General features: G+C 40.2%; 1 protein-coding gene across 1 annotated transcript; it reads left to right on the top strand.

The window, feature by feature from the left end:
• The first annotated feature begins 337 nt into the window (after window positions 1-337).
• Window positions 338-14,783, top strand: LOC125484334 (Fanconi anemia group B protein-like). The gene is made up of 5 exons (XM_048602524.1): window positions 338-358; window positions 4,372-4,500; window positions 4,808-4,974; window positions 8,462-8,913; window positions 14,439-14,783. The coding sequence occupies exons 1-5, from the start codon at window positions 338-340 to the stop codon at window positions 14,525-14,527; spliced, it is 858 nt and encodes a 285-aa protein (XP_048458481.1). The 3' UTR covers window positions 14,528-14,783.
• Window positions 14,784-16,790: the final 2,007 nt, after the last annotated feature.

Raw genomic sequence — 16,790 nt, 5'->3', positions numbered from 1 at the left:
CTGGTCTACCAGTCGCACTATTGTATACAGCATCTTCCCTCAATAGCTCTCACAGTCTGTTCACGAAGCATCCCTGCCCGCTGTGTTTCCTACTGACTTGCTCTGAACATATCTCCACCATTCCTGCATCATCACTAACATTTGTAGGAGTATTTTGGCACAAATTGTCAAGGCTCCACCATAAGGCACGCAACTTCCACCACGGCTGCAGATCCCAGGACTGCACCTAGAGGTAGTGGAAGGGCAAGGAAAAAAGAAATCTTCTGAGGGCACTTGGTTGGCATGTGGTGATACTTCATTGTAAGTAAGGTGTTTTACAGCTGCATGACTAATTGAAATGGGGACTCCAGGAGAACAGGTAATGATTGTTTATTTCATGCATTTATGGAGAGAAGCTGTAACACCGATCTAAGATTACTCTGCTGATTTACAGAACTCCTTCAAGCTTTATACAGTTTATAGCATCTGTGTTTCAATTACAATTCCCACACATTAACACCCTTTTGTCCCATATTGTCATTGTTTCCAACAGTTTTTGTAGGTGTTGTCTGTTTCTCACCCAACGCCTTCAATGGCTACTAACCTTGACAGTCTGGATGCCTTGTTTGTTAGTTTCCACATGATCATTTATCTCAGTTGGTTGGATAGCTGGATTGCAATGCAGTGATATCAACAGCATGAGTTCAATTCCCACACCAGCTAAGATTACCATGAAGGACTTTCCTTCTCAATGTCTCCCCTTGCTTGAGGCATAGTGACTCTCAGGTTAAACCACCACTGATCCTCCTCATGAGAGCAGTTCTATGGCCCAGCAGGACAAGAGCAACTTTATCTTTTAATTTGCTAGCTTGTTTATTACTGACTATAAGGCTAAAGCTTTAACTCCTTCACTGACTTCATCCCTCAGGTACCCCTTTTTGGCCCTTGGCCTTGCTAAAGGTAGCTGATACAGTGGTGTTGGCCTTTGCCATTATGCTCTGCACCCATCGATAATGAACACGATCTATCTTGGGGTTTCAAAGGCAACAAGTCAAACCATCTGTACTATCTAGTCTTCAGTCAAGATCATTGACGTAACGCCTTGTTGCCCCAATTTTTGAATCCCCACTGCCATACCTCCTGGTGTGATAACTTGGGCATATTAGACATGAAATTAATGAGCTGTGCAACGACCAGGGCATGGGAGATGATTCTAATCCACCTGCATATTCATTCCCCTATTCTACAGTTCCTCCCACAAGGTGGTAAAGTCTAGAAGTTCAGTAGCGTCTACTCAGCCTGTTGCTGGAGTGTATACTATCTCTTGTACACTTGTACAGTCACTGTGCCACTTCCTAGGCCAAAGTGTTCATTCAGTAGTGGGATAACATCGTAGAAATGGTTTAGTCATTGTGTCAGGTTGCCTTTGATGATTTCACAGCTTGCCTCTTTATATATAGCTACAAATTCTACCTTTCTGACTCTCGTTGGCACCGCTGGGTGTAAGCACAATGAATGGTTGTAGATGGAAAATGGTCTGCTGTTTCTGTATCAAAACCCCTGTTGCCGTGTGTTAATAAATATTTAGGGCGGCACGGTGGCTCAGTGGTTAGCACCGCAGTCTCACAGCGCCAGGGACCCGGGTTCGATTCCAGCCTTGCGCTACCATCTGTGTGGAGTTTGCACGTTCTCCCTGTGTCTGCATGGGTTTCCTCTGGGTGCTCCGGTTTCCTCCCACAATCCAAAGATGGTTAGGCTAGGTGGATTGGCTATGCTAAATTGCCCGTAGCGTTCAGGGATGTGTAGATTAGGTGGGTTATATAGGGATGGGTCTGGGTGGGATGCTCCAAGCGTCAGTGTGGACTTGTTGGGCCGAAGGGCCTGTTTCCACATGGTAGGGATTCTATTCTATTCATTACTACCATTATCCATGCACATGACAGTTGTTGGACCTTTTAGAATTGACATATAGCCTCCTATAAATCCACATATTGCCTCTTCTGTTACTCTTCTCTATCTTGGATGAGCATATACCACTAAAGAGACTTCTACACTACATCTATTTAAACTTATTGTGTTAGGTATAGTACTTATTACATTTCCCCCTGTCTCTTTTGTATGTGGTGGTTTATTATGATACCACTCATAATCCCCTTTATTTAACCCAAAATTCTCTTCCCTACAAAATGTCTTAATAGGCATTGATTCTGGTATAAGTGGGATTGCCGCTGATCATCATGTTATCATGCATACACTTGTTTAACATGAGTCTCACTCATCTAGAGGAAATAACATTGAGGATGATAGACACTTGGCCTCCTTACCTCCTCCACATCCTGAAGGGACCTTCAGCTGTGACTTCTCTAAGGATGCAGTTTAGCAATCACTGGAGGTTGCTGCTGGTGCTGGGCTTGCTGACACCTTTGTGGCTTCTCAATTTTTATCTACACCTTTGTGGCATTGTGGCCACAGTGATGATAACACCTGCTGCTGCTGAACCTGTTTGGGACAGTTGCATTGAACCTATTTGGCGAACATGAGAAATCGAACAGCTTCTTCGTATTGGGACTCATTAGTAGTCACAACAGATATAAATAAGACTTTTGTAAAGACTTTTTACTCTGTAGTTTTAAAAGGGGACTGTAATGAGAAGAGATCTGCCTTAAAACCAAGGATTGCTGCGTTGTTCGAAAGGAAGTAACGTGATGCTCATTGTAAGCACTTTTTACACAGCTGTTTGTTCAAGTAGTGGTTAAGTATGGTTGTAGTCAAACAGAACTCAAGAGGTTATGTATGGTTAGAGCTTTCATTGGTAACAAGTGGCTGATTAGTTTATGGACTAGTGATCAGTTATCAATGACCAGGCCTTTTGTTTGCCAACAACTGTGTAATTGGTTCACAAGCTGAACAATTTGGGGCCGTGGATGAGAAACCAGAAAGATATCAAATCTCCAACAACTTTAGAGGTGTCTCTGTTCTCTGCAATACAAGCACTTACCTGAAGAAAACTAGTTTATCTTCCCTTCAGTTTCTTTAAACTGTGATTTTTAAATTACAAGTCAGATGTTTCATAAGCTTCTCTTTCTTTTTCACTGCTCCTTCTCTGTGACTAACACTATATTCTGCTCTCTGTTCTGCTACCTGATGCTTTTTGTATGGTGCCTGATCTGCCTGTAAAGCAGGCAAAATAACACTTTTCAGTACCTCGGTACATGTAACAATAATAAATCAAATCGAAGCAAACCAGCTGTAGTGATTGTAATGAGGTCAGCCAGGTGAATCTCCTAGAATATGAGTTCCCTAATTGTTCCAGGTTAACAGCCCCTATTAGGGAGCCTTGGCTGACAGAATAAACAGGATTTTCAGAGGTTTTGTACACTGAGAGCTGGCTCTGGGAGGCCAGACCAGTTTCAAGTACTGTGCATGTGTAAATAAAGGGTGACTTGGTGATGGGATATCAGCTTCTGTGGACTTATTTCACCAACCACTCTGTGTGTCTCTTGTGAAACAATAGAAGCACCTGGAGAAAGATAACTGAGACCCAGCTTTCTAACTAGCAGGAGAATCTTAAGAATCATCTCTAGAACCTTGGAACTGTCTTCCCAGGCTTTCCCTCTGTCCAAACCCCATGTTTTTTTTTGTCTGTGCATGTGTGTAAACGTTGGAGTTTATAAGAGGAGTAGAATAATGTGTTGATGATTCATCTGTCGCTAGAGTATACTTGGAATAAATAGTAATTTATGTCAAGTACAGGAACCTGGGCCATGCTGGGTTCAAAAGACAAGTAAATTACAGAACCTTTCCATACTTTATAAAACATTTAACTTTTTTGATGCTGCCGGGACTGGCAGGCCTTGATTTCCAGTACATGACCCCAGTAAGGGCTAACACTCTGCTCTAGGCCTCGCTACAATTGGACATGGAAATTTCCACCAAGGAAGACCATGGGATGCTTCGGTATGGACCTCTGACTTTATCTAGTCGTATGCAGCACAAGCCATATCATGCAACTGTACTAGGAAATGATAAATGCAGTGGGATTTGACCCCCACCTCCGCCAACCACCTTGCAAATCAATCGAGAAACACAGCATTTCCCATAAGAACATGTTTTCACATACCTGCAGTGCAATGTGAGAGTAAAGCAGCTCCATGCCCTTATTTAGCCAACGACCCTGTTGGAATGCATTTGGGAATTGTTGACCATAGGTGCGGCTTTAAAGGTTGCCTGTTATCAATTATCCATTGCAGAGATTCCTACGATTGTCTTCATCATTTCCTAACTTTCTTGTCATTCCTTCAGAAGCTGAGAAATTTTACCCACAATGTTTTTTTTGTTCATGGAGCTGTTGCAATTCTTTGCTGTCCTAATATTTTCATGCATTGCTTTCAGCTAGGCCTGGCCTCCCTTGAAGAACTGCAACAACTATTGAGAGCTAAAGAAAGAGTTTTACTTCAGTCTACCAAAGCTCTAACAAGTCTTATTGAAGGAAAGCGGTCCACCCTGCCCAAAGCTGAGGAGGTATGACATTAGTAAATACTAACAATATTTAACAGCTTAAGCAAATCTTTGAACAAATGTATGACAATTTTGTGCTAATGTATATCATGTTGATTATAGTAATCATGTCAAAAATTACATTAAAAATCACTACTAAATTCAGAATTTTTGTAATTCTATTTGACCAAAACAATCAGTTGTAACAACTTTGTGTAAATTTCTAATTTATTATTCTACCCATGTGTTTTTAAATATCATAAAATCATTTGCTTCAGCACAAATGGAATTAAATCTAATAATTAGTAATCAAAACCTTGTACTTGCACAGGAAGGTTTGGTTTCTCTTTGGAATGAAGAGGAGTCGGACCTGCAGCCTCTTGCAGAGGAGGCTGGTCCTACCAGTCAAGTGTTAAACTACCCAGTACAGAAGATCTGGCAACGCGTAGTGGATAGTAGCTGGATTGTGGGGATACAATTATCTGAATCTGTCAGCTTGTAAGTAAATTGGACAAACACAAAGGCACATTTGCTGCAATGGTGAATGCTACCAGTGGTTAAAGAGATGGAACTTCCATATAGAAAAATTGACAATATTAATAATCAAAAGAAAAATATTAAAAGTCTACAACTTTATCTGATTCACATATCAGGTGCAGATTTGCTGATTTTGTTCATTTTTGTAAAACAATAATTAACATACAAATTATAAGCAAGAGTAAGCTATCTGTTCCCTGAGCCTGTTACATTTAACAAAATCGTGGCTGGTCTGATTGTGGCCTCAACTCTGCATTCCTGCTGATTCATAATAACCTTTGTTTCCTGCATCAATCAAAAATCTATGTACCTCTGCCTGAAAAAAAATGGATAACTCTTCTTCCACTGCTTTGGAAAACCGAGTTCCTACGACTCATACCTCTCCGAGAAGATTCAGCAGTACTTAGAAAACCTCAATGAAATCAGACAGAGTCAATGTGTTTTTGGAAAAGTGAAATCACGTTTGACTAAATTTTTTTAAGGAAGCAACAAGCAATGTGGATCAAGGGGAGCATTTGGAAGCAGATGTGCTAAACTTAGATTCCAGAAGGCATCTGATAAGGTGCCATATCAAAGATTACTGCACAAAATAAGAACTCAAGGTGTAGGGGGTAACATTAGACAGTAGATGGAGGTTTGTTTAGCAAACAGGAAGCAGAGAGTAGGCTTAATGGGTCATTTTTGAGTTGGCTGTGAATAGCGATACAGAGCAATCTGTGTGTCCAGGTACGTGAATCGCATAGAGTTAAAATTCAGTTACATAAAGTAATTAGGAAGGCGAATGGAACAGAATATAAAAATAGGGATGTTTGCTAATTACACAGTGAATGGGTGAGGCTACATCTGGAGTAGTGTATAGTTCTGGTCTCTTTATTTAAAACAGGATGCAAATGCATTACAGGCAGTACAGAGAAGGTTAACGTAATTGAGGGGGAATGGTTACCATATGGGGAAATGTTGGATGGGCTATCCTCCATCCATTGGAGTTTAGAAGAACAAGAGGTGATCTTATGGTGACATACAAGGGAAGCTTTTATAGGGTTGATGCTGCAAGGATGATTCCAGCAGTTTCCCTATGACTGATGTTAAACTAACACAGGCCTGTAATTTCCTTCTCACTCTGTCTGTCTCTCTCACATGCTCTGTCTCGCTCTCTGCTCGTCACCCCCAAATAGAGGAGTCACATTCATTATTTTTAATCTGATGGAATCTTGCCAACATTGAGGAAGTTTGGAAAATTACAGCTATTTCATTTGCTCTTATAGCAGCCACTTTTGTAACACCCTAGGAGGAAATCCATCAGGATCTGAGAACTTAGCTGTCAGTTTTAATAATTTTCTCAGTTTCCTTTCCATAGAGAATGTTATTGTTTTACGTTCCTCCCTCTCTCGGGATGTCAGTTCTATCCTCTACAGTGAAAACAGGCATAAAATATCTGTCCAATTCACCAGATATTTCCTTATTTTCCATTATTAATTTCCCAGACACTCACTTCAGGTGATCAAAACTCACCTTACTTAATTTTGTTTTTTTTTAATATGTGTAGAAACTCTTGTTATTTGTTTATATATTTCCAATTAGCATTCTCTTGCACTCTTACGTTCTCTCTGCTTATTAATCTTCGTTTGCTGTTTAATTGTTTGCTGTTCTTTATGATCTGTCCAGTCTTCTGGCATGTCAATCACACTTGAAGAACTGCACACTTCTCTTTTGATTCTATCTTTAATTTCCTTAATTAGTCACAAATTGTGAGTTCTCCCGAGGGGATCTTTCTCTTATCAAAATGTGCCATTTGTGAGTATTCTGAAATATCTCCTTAAATGCCTGCAACTGCATCTGTACTGACTAATCCCATAATCTAATTCTCTAGTTCACTTTTTAGGTAGCTATGTCCCCATGCCTTCACAATTGCCCTTATTTGTATTTAAAACATGAGTCTTATATCCACTCGTTTCTCCCTCCTCGTGAATATGTGATATTCAATCATATTGTCATCAGAGCTACATAGGAAGCCTGCACTTTGAAGTCATTGATTAATCCAGTCTCATTGCTCATTCAGTCTAGTTTGGCTTGCTATTCGGTTGGCTATAGAATGTACTGCTAAAGAAACTGTTCCAAAAACACTCCATGAATTCATCATCCAGGCTACCTTTGACAATCTGATTCATCTATATGTAATTAAGATCACCCACAATTATCACCATATCTTTCATACAAACCCCTATCATTTATTCCAGTGTTCCTGTCCTACAGTGTGATTACTGTTGAGAAGACTAACTACCACTACAACAAACAAATTCTTAACATTTAGTATTTCTCATTTCTATTACCGCCTATTCTGCATCTTGATCACTAGAACTAAGGTAATACCTTTAACTAACAGAATTATCCTTTTTCCATTTTTTCCAAACTTCCTATCCTTTCTAAATATCATGTATGCTTGAGTATTCAGGTCTCGGTTTTTGTCACCTTGGAGCTAAGTCTCTGTAATGGCTACCGGATCATATATATTTTTCTGTTTATGCTGTCCAACCACCTGATAGCAGAAACAAAAAATTACTGACAAATCTTGGGCTTACCTTTAGGCATCATGTTTAAACTTACTAACTGTATTGATGTATATGTACATTGATGAGTCACAGTTCTAATTGTTGATAATTGTTGATAAATATGTAATCCGTCTCAATATTTAAAGTACACCCTATACCTAATAAATTATTTTAGTAAACACAAAGCAGTTTTTACTATTCAGTGCAATACTTTGTTACTTGGATATTCACAATCATGTGGGTAACATTAATAGTGATTGATTAATTGTAGACGGTATCAGGAGGCTCAATCCTCCTTAATCATGTTAAACACTGAATTTTCAGTATTTGTTATTTTTACACAATTGTAACATCACTAAAGATAGGAACAGGAGTAGGCCGTTCAGTTCCTCAAGTCTGTTCCACCATTCAATGAGATCATGGCTGACCTGTGGTCTAATTGTGCCGATGGCCCATACCCCTTAATATCATTGTTTAATAACATATTATCTATATCAGATTTTAAATTAACAAGTGACCTTGCATCCCTGCCATTTTCAGAAGAGGCATCTCTCCCTAATGATCTGGCCTTAATTCTCATCAATGAGATGTTACCTTTGCTGCATGTTGGATTCCATTCCTTCTTAAACAAATAACTTCCTAATTTTAAGTAGTAGAGGTGAGAGACTGTGCAAAGAAACCAGAATATGTTTTGCATGAAAATACACCTTAAGATGAAACTAGATATCTGAGTCAGTTACAAGGGACAGTAATGAGAACTAAAATGTAGGCAATCCAAATTAAAAATTGTTATGGTAGATTGATTTCTTGAACCTTAGCAATTTATCCTTATCTTTTTAATAGTCACAAGTTAGTTTATAGTGATGGTCCATGTGAAACCTTTGTATTGTTCTTTGCAGAAATTTTGACTATCTGAGTTTGTCACTGATGATGGATCATGACTTTACTGCTGCTCCAGTGATTCAATCTCAAAGTAAAGTACTGAAGGTAAACAAATCCCAAGTATCAGCATCATTTCACCAGTATCCATCGAAACCTCCAATGAAGAAGCCAAGACTGGAGGTGCAAAACATACGCACTTTGAGTAGCAGCCATAAGGAAGACCCGTGTTTTCATATTTACAAAGATCATGCACAGACCATCACAGTTATCACAGACTTGTCACCGCTACTGGTATACAGTAATATTTGTTGCTACGTATTACTGCATGGTACAATGGGTCCTATTCAGAAAACTGGATTCATGAAAAAAGAGAAGATTATATCATGTGGCAGAATATCTTTAAACCTGGAGGATATCTGGAATGAAAAGTATGCAATAAGCCTGTTGCAGAATCCTTTGCTATGTACAGGTAACTATATTAGTTTTTAAATTAAAGTGAGTTTATGTGAACATAGGGAACATTTTGTTATAGAGCCTCTCAAAAGGTTGATCTTAAACTAGAAGCTACTTGGATGTTTGTAAAGCAATTATATATTGTCACCTTGGATTTCAATACAATTCCATTAGCCAACTTACAATAATTTTCATATTTAAAGCAAATTTTAATTTTCCTGACAAACTTGAAAAAGACATCACAGGTTGTAAAAGTAAATCTTACAAATGCGGAAAATCATTTTAGAAAAACACATGAAATACTTACCAGCATCAGCATCAGTAAAATGGAGAAAGAGTGTTAATTTTTCAGGTCAATGATGTCTACTCTGAACTGGAACATGGTAAGGAATTTAAGAATGTACAATGGCAGGGAAAGTGGGGATAAGAGTAAAATTTTTCGGGTTGGACACAAGATAAATGAATTGACAAGTGGGACAGTAGTACAAGGTAAATGCAAATTGTTGTGGAATAATTTTGTTTCACAAAACAAATCACCCAACCTGCATTGCAGCCCCCTAGCATGGAGAAGACAACATTGTGAGCGGTGAAAGCAATGCACAAAGCTGAAAGAAATGCAAGTACATCACTGTTTAACCTGAAAGGTGCGCGTGGAACTTCAGACAATGGGAATGTAGGAAGTATAAGGCCATGGATTTGCATAAGAAAAGGAAGAGATGATTGGAAGTGACTCGGGAGTGACCAAGGTATTGCAGAGGGGGCAACCCCTTTAAATATTGAAAAGAGAAGGAAAGTACTGCTTGTTAATGGGGTCATGTTACAGGTGGCAGAAATGCCAGAGTCAAGGGCCAGAATCTTCCCAGTCCCTGAATGATGTGAACAATGTTGAGTCGGTTTGGAAAATAAAAGTGAAAATTTTCAAACCTCTTGAGTCTTTACAATATGTGATGCTCCTACTCTGTGCAATGAGGTGATGTTAGACTACACTAGGCATTAGAGAAGAAGTAGCACTCCCCTCGATAGGGTTCTAAGATGGGATGACACTCAGGAATGAACCTGTGTGGCTTAGTTCTTAAATAACAATACGTTTATAAATGTGTTCTCATATTTAGAATGAATTGTCAGCAGTGCAACATGCGTGCTGTCAGAATTGTTTCTTTCTCTTTCCCCTCCCACTATGTGTACTATGAAGGACAGCTCTTGGCAGCACTTTATTTGGTGCCTGGCTAGACTCTAAAACTGATTCCAGTGCCATGAATCCTGGGATTTCCCAGCATTGGCAAGTACTTCTGCCATTGCTGAATGGAAGAAAACACAAGTGGGGCACCAGACAGGCATCATAGCTTATGAGGTGAGCTGCAGAGAATAGCCTGTGAAAACTCACTGTAGCTAACTAGAGAAATCCTACATGAAACTGACTGAGATTAGTCGTGCATTAATGGTACATTAAGGTTACATTGCTAGCTTAGTAATCCCAAGATTTGGATTCATGTTCCACAGGCATATGTTCAAATCCTTCCATTGTAGCTGGAAAATGTCTGATGGATGTTTTCAAGATTGTGTAGGCTGATAGAGTAGATTGGGTGAAACGTCTCATAAAAGAGTCAAGAATGAAAGAAAACAAATGTCAATTGCGTTGTAAAAGAGGCATCTGATTTGTGAGAAAAACGTTTTCATACAGTGAATGGTTCAGGTCTGGAACGTATTGTCTGGAGATGTGATGGAAGCAAGTTCAGTTGAGGCATTCAAGAGGGCATTAGATGATTATTCGAGGTGAAACAATGTGTAAGTGTGTGGAGAAAAGGCAGGAGAATGGCACTAATTTGTAATGCCCATTTGGAGAGCTGATGCATACATAGTGGGCCATATGCCCTCCTCCTAAGCTGTAACACTTAGGTGCTTCTGATTGTGGAGCTTGGTGGAATGGACACTGAAGACAGTGGGAATCCATTTATGATTCTGAGAACAGAGGGAAATGGAACAGAACAGTCAGTCATAGTTGTGGAAACAAAAACATATCAGAGGCACTGGTATGGGTAGTGGCATCTTCAGAACTACTGAGATGGAAAAGCTGCAAGAATGGAACAAAGACCTTACAGGAAACAGGATATGAAAAAGTGTAGTCACGAAGTAGCTGTAGGACGGTGTCAAGGACATTCAACTTGTTTGAAAAATTCTAGAATTGCTGCCGAAGCCAATTCAAAATGAATATTCAATGTTCTCAAGTATTTGGTTCACACACTATTGTAGGAGCTGAGTTAGGTCTCAGCCAGGATAGTGCCTAAAGAACATGAGCACAGTTTAGTTTGCCAGAGTAATCTTTAGCCTTTTTTCTTTCATGGTATGTTGGTGCACTGGCATGGCAAACATTTGTTGCACATCTGTATTGATTTTTAAATGGCTGCCGTGTGATGCAGCCTTGGACCTCTGCAGAAAATTTCCGAGATTTTGATCCAGAGACATTGAAGGAACAGTGATATAGTTCCAAGTTATGATGGTGTGTGACTTGGAGGGTAACTTGCAGGTAATGGTTTTCCCACGTGTCTGCTGCCTTAAGGTCTTCTATGTGATAGAGATGATGGGTTTGCTAGCTGTTGTCAAAGGAACATTAGTGAATTGCCGCTGTGCATCTTATGAATAATACTGCTGCCATTATGCATTGGTGCTAAAGGAATGAATATTTAAGATTGTGGGTAAGTGATAATCAAGTGTTGATTGATACCCCAACAACCATCTGAACCATTCATTCATAGGAAGCACGGTGACACTGCTGCCTTATAGCACCAGGGACCCAGGTTCGATTCTAACCTTGGGCGACTGTCTGTGTGGAGTTTGTACATTCTCTCCCTGTCTGGGTTTCTGCCAGGTGCTTCAGCTTCCTCCCACAGTCCAAAGATGATTAGGCCACTTAGTCATTTTACATTGCCCCATGATGTCCAAGGATATGCAGGCTAGATGGAGTAGCCATGGTAAACGCAAGATTATGCGGATAGGAGATCTGGTTGGGATACTCTTCAGAGGGTCTGCGCAGATCTGATAGCTTAAATGGCCTCTGTCTGCACTTTAGGGATTCTGTGATTCTGTGACTTCAGACTGCTTTGTCCTGGATCGTGTCGAACCTCTGGAGTTTTATCGGTATCCTACCCATGCAGGCCAGCGGAAAATATTCCATCATGCAATAGTCCAAAGAGATTCTACAAATACATTAAGAGCAAGAGGGTAACTGGAGATAGGGTAGGGCCTCTTAAAAATCAAGGAGGTCATATTTGTGTTGAACCCCAGGAGATGGGAGAGATACTAAGTGAATATTTCAGGCCAGTTTTTACTTGGAGAAAGAAATGGAGTCCAGAGAATGCAGAGACATAAACTTGATGTTTTAAAAACAGTTCACATTACAGAAGAGGAAGTTTGAGATGTCTTAAAGAATATAAAGGTGGATAAATCTCCAATACCAGATCTAATGTATCCCAGAACATTGTGGAAAGTAAGGGAGGAAATTGTGGGACCCCTTACAGAAATATTTGCATGATCTGTAACTATAGATGAGGTGCCTGATGGCTGGAGGGTGGCTAATGGTTGTACTTTTGTTTAAGAAAGGTTGTAAGGAGAAACTGGGGAGCTATAGACCAGTGAGTCTGTCTTTGGTTGTGGGTAAATTGTTCTCTACCTTATAAAAGGTAGAACTTACGGACATTTAGAGAGGCACAAGTTGATCAGGGATAGTCAGCATGGTTTTGTGCAAGGAAAATTGAGGAAGTTACCAAAAAGATTGATGATGGCCATGCAGTAGACGTTGTTTATTGGGATTGTAGTAAAGCCTTTGACAAGTTTCTGCATGGTAGACTAATTACACATGGGATTCAGGGTGAGCTTGCCAATTGGATACATAATTAGAGATAGAGGACTTGATGTTGTGGTGCAATGAGAACAACCTTTCTCTCAATGTGAGCCAAACTAAAAAAAACTGATCAATCATTGACTTCAAAAAGAAGGGAAGAGAACACGTCCCCATCTACATCTATGGAGATAAGGTTGAGAGGGTGGAGAGCATCAAGTTGCTTGGAGTGATGATAACTGACAACTTGGACTTCCTACGTAGATGCAATGTTCAAGAAGGCACAACAACGCCTCTTCCTCCTTAGGCAGCTCAGGGAATTTGGCATGAATATAAGGACCCTCACCAACTTTTACAGATGCACCGTTGAAAACTTACTGCCGGGGTGCATAACAGTCTTCTATGGCAACTGCTGTGCCCAGGACCGTGAGAAACACAGAAGGTTGTGTGCACAGCCCAGACCATCACGGAAGCTATTTACACAGCCCGTTGCCGCGGAAAGGCTGCCAACATTGTCAAAGATCTATCACACTCTAATAATGCTCTCCTACAACCTCTCCCGTCAGGTAGAAGATACAGAAGCTTGAACATACACACCAGCAGGTTCAGGAATAGCTTCTTCCCGGCCGTTATTAGACTGATGAATGGATTGTCTAACTTCAAATAATGCTGATTTTTGCTAATGTTGATCTTGCCTAGCGCACGGCCTGTGCGACGTAACCTGTATGCCTCTAAGTTTTTCGTCTCACCCTATAATCTGTATATCCTTGCTAACTATGATCTGCCTGTACTGCTCGTAAACAAAGCTTTTCATGTATTTAGGTACAAGTGACGATAAATAAATCAAATCAAATCAAATCAAATCAAATCAAATCACATAATTGGCTTAATGGCACGAGATGGAGAGTAATAGTGGAGAGTTGCTTTTCGGACTGGAGGCCTGTGATCAACGGGGTTCGATAGAGATCGGTTCTGGGTCAACTTTTGTCATTTGGATGAGAATATAGAAGGCATAGTTAGTAAGTTTGCGGATGAAACCAAAATTGGTGGCATAGTAGACAGTGAAGAAAGTTTTACAAAGAGATCTTGATCAAATGGATCAAAGGGCTGAAAAATGGCGAATGGAGTTCAATCTGGTTAAATGCGAGGTATTGCATTTTTGGTCCAAAAAAACGAAGGTAGGGCTTAAACAATTAATGATAGAAGTTTATAAAATAATGAGGGGTATTGGTAGAATCATAGAATCCCAGAATCCCAACAGTGTGAAAACAGGCCCTTTGGCCCAACAAGTCCACACCGACACACAGAGCATCCCACCCAGACCTATCCCCCTAATCTACGCATCCCTGAACACTGCAGGCAATTTAGCATGGCCAGTCCACCTAACGTGCACATCTTTGGACTGTGGGAGGAAACCAGAGCACCCAGAGGAAACCCACGCAGACACGGGGAGAATGTGCAAACTCCACACAAACAGTCACCCGAGGGTGAAATCGAACCCGGGTTCCTGGCGCCGTGAGGCAGCAGTGCTAACCACTGAGCCACCGTGCGGCCCACAATTTATTGAAATGTACAAGATTCAGGGTCTTGACAGGGTCGATGCTGAACGGCTTTTCTTTTGTGGGAGGATCTAGAACAAGGGGACAGAGCGTAAAGATTAAGTGTGCCCCATTTAAGAGTGAAATAGTGTTTTTTTTTCCTTTTAGCGGGTCGATACTCTGCAAAGTTCTCTTCTCCAGAGAGCAGTGGAAGCTGGGTCATTGAATACATTCAAGACCGATCAATAAGGGAGTGAAAAGTTACGGAAGGCATTCAGGAAAGGAGGAAGTCACAATCAGATAGGCCTTGATTTTGAGTGACAGAACAGACTTAAAGGCCTACTACAATTCTTGGGTTCTTGAACGTACTCACATTCAGGCCAATGCCTTGATGCGTCAAACCTGTTGAACTAGAAGCACAAAGTGCGTCCCTGAAGAGAGAGAATATCTATCTACAATATCTACAGCACATGGGCTGCAGTGGTTCAAGGTGATAGCTCATCATCACCTTCTCAAAGGCAACTTGGGATGGGCAATAAATGATAGCCAGCCTGCGATGCCCACATTCAACAAGTGAATAGAAAAAATAAATCATGGATGGAATTTTGAGTCTATTTAATTTTGGAAACAGAAACACAGTGATGTGCTTCTGCAGAACGAATGCCAATCTTAGCAAAAAGAAAAGTGTGTTCGTACTTTGACTTCAATTTTACTAGCTGAATCAGTGGAAGTATGTTCCAAGAGGAGTAAACTTTTTCAAAGTCAGTGGCCTAGTTCCAAGTGCCAAAATACAAATTCAGTGTTCAGGATCAAATTGAATGCAGTCCTGACCATTTTGAAAAGTTATACACCTTCAAGCTGAAAGGTAAATGCGTATTCAACAACCTTTCATTTTCATAGTTGACAATTTCTCATGTTTACTAGTTCTTGGCTCTTAACTGCAGTGCTAATTTGTGAAACATTCTTTTTAAACAAGTCTTCAGAGCTCTTATTCTTGTATAAAAACATTTAAACATATCACACCATTGATCCTTTCTGGTCAGCGGCACTTTTAAATCTTTAACTTTAAAGCATCATATAGTTCTTTTATAACTAAATGCACAACCCGATTTAAACTTGTGTATAAATACCATTGTCATCAGTAAAGAGTTAATGGTAGTTGTCTTTTCCCTAGGATGGAGGATTTCAAGACTTGGGGGCACAATTTTGAGGTAAGAGGAAAGAGATTTAAAAAAGACATGACAGGCAAATTTTTTACAAAGGGTGGTTCACGTATGGACTGAACTTCCTGAGGAAGTGGTGGATGCGCGTAGAATTACAATGTTTAAAAGACATTTAGATAGATACATGAGTAGGAAACATTTGGAGGGATATGGGCCAGGAGCAAGCAGGTGGGACTAGTTCAGTTTGGGATTATGTTGGTATGGACTGGTTGGACCAAAGTGTCTGTTTCTGTGCTGTATGACTCTATGCTCCTATCTTGCCAATGCTTGTAGCTACAGTATTTATATGGTGGTTCTATTTTCAATATTAGATCAGTGGTAACTTCCAGATGCTGATTGTTGGTGGTTCAGTGATGATAAAGCTATTGAGTGTCAGAGGGGGCTGGCTAAATTCTTTCTTGTTGGAGGTGGTAACTTCAAAGCACTTGTGTTGTGCAAATGTTACTTGCGCTTATTAACCCAAACCTGAATGTAGTCCAGATCTTTCTCCATATTGACACAGACTACTTCAGTATCTGGGGAGTTACAAATGGCACTGAAGATAGTGTGCAATCATCAGTGAACATCCCCACTTCTGTCCTTGTCATAGAATTACAAAATTGCTACGGCGCAAAAGGAGACCAGTCAGCTTGCCTACTCTGGCTGTTTAAACAAGCATCATTAGTCATAAAGTCACAGAGTCGTGCAGCACAGAAACAGACCTTTCAGTCCAACTTGTCCATGCTGACCAGATATCCTAAATTAATCTAGACCTTTGCCAGCATTTGGCCCGTAACCCTCTAAATCCTTCCTATTCATTTATCCACCCAGATGCCTTTTAAATGTTGTAATTGTAGCAGATTCCACCACTTCTTCTGGCAGCTCATTCCATACATTCATCACCCTCTGCATGAAAAGGTTGCCCCTCAGCTGCCTTTATAATCTTTCCCCTCTCACCTTTAACCTATGCCCTCTAGTTCTGGACTTCTCTAGTGAAAAGACAAGCATCATTAGTCTCATCATTCACCCTATCCATGCCCCTCATTACTTTGTGGCGATTTCCTACTTTCTCCCCCCCATACACTCGCAAGCTATTTTTATCCATATAATCATCCAGTATCAAATTGAATTTTCCTCCTCCACATTTTCAGACAGTGCATTCTATACCCTGGCTACTCGCTATGTGAAACAGGTTTTTTTCTAAATCACCCTTGCTTCTTTTGCACATCATTTTAAATCTATGCCCTTGTGTACTTGCTCCTTTTATGAGTGGGTTCATCTTCTCCCTATCTACTCTATCTAGACTTTGTGATAAATC

The sequence above is a fragment of the Rhincodon typus genome, chromosome 11 (genome assembly GCF_021869965.1).
Source record: "Rhincodon typus isolate 14 chromosome 11, sRhiTyp1.1, whole genome shotgun sequence".
In the NCBI taxonomy this organism is placed as follows: Eukaryota; Metazoa; Chordata; class Chondrichthyes; order Orectolobiformes; family Rhincodontidae; genus Rhincodon; species Rhincodon typus.
Note: the sequence above shows the minus strand (reverse complement) of the source record. Positions and strands in the feature narration are given on the sequence as shown.

Bases quoted from the DNA above. Each gene is read 5' to 3' on its own strand.
- LOC125484334 (XM_048602524.1), top strand. From the start codon at position 338: ATGGGGACTCCAGGAGAACAG. The intron at 359-4,371 runs GTAATGATTGTT...CATTGCTTTCAG, and splicing joins TGGGGACTCCAGGAGAACAG to CTAGGCCTGGCCTCCCTTGA. The intron at 4,975-8,461 runs GTAAGTAAATTG...TGTTCTTTGCAG, and splicing joins TTATCTGAATCTGTCAGCTT to AAATTTTGACTATCTGAGTT.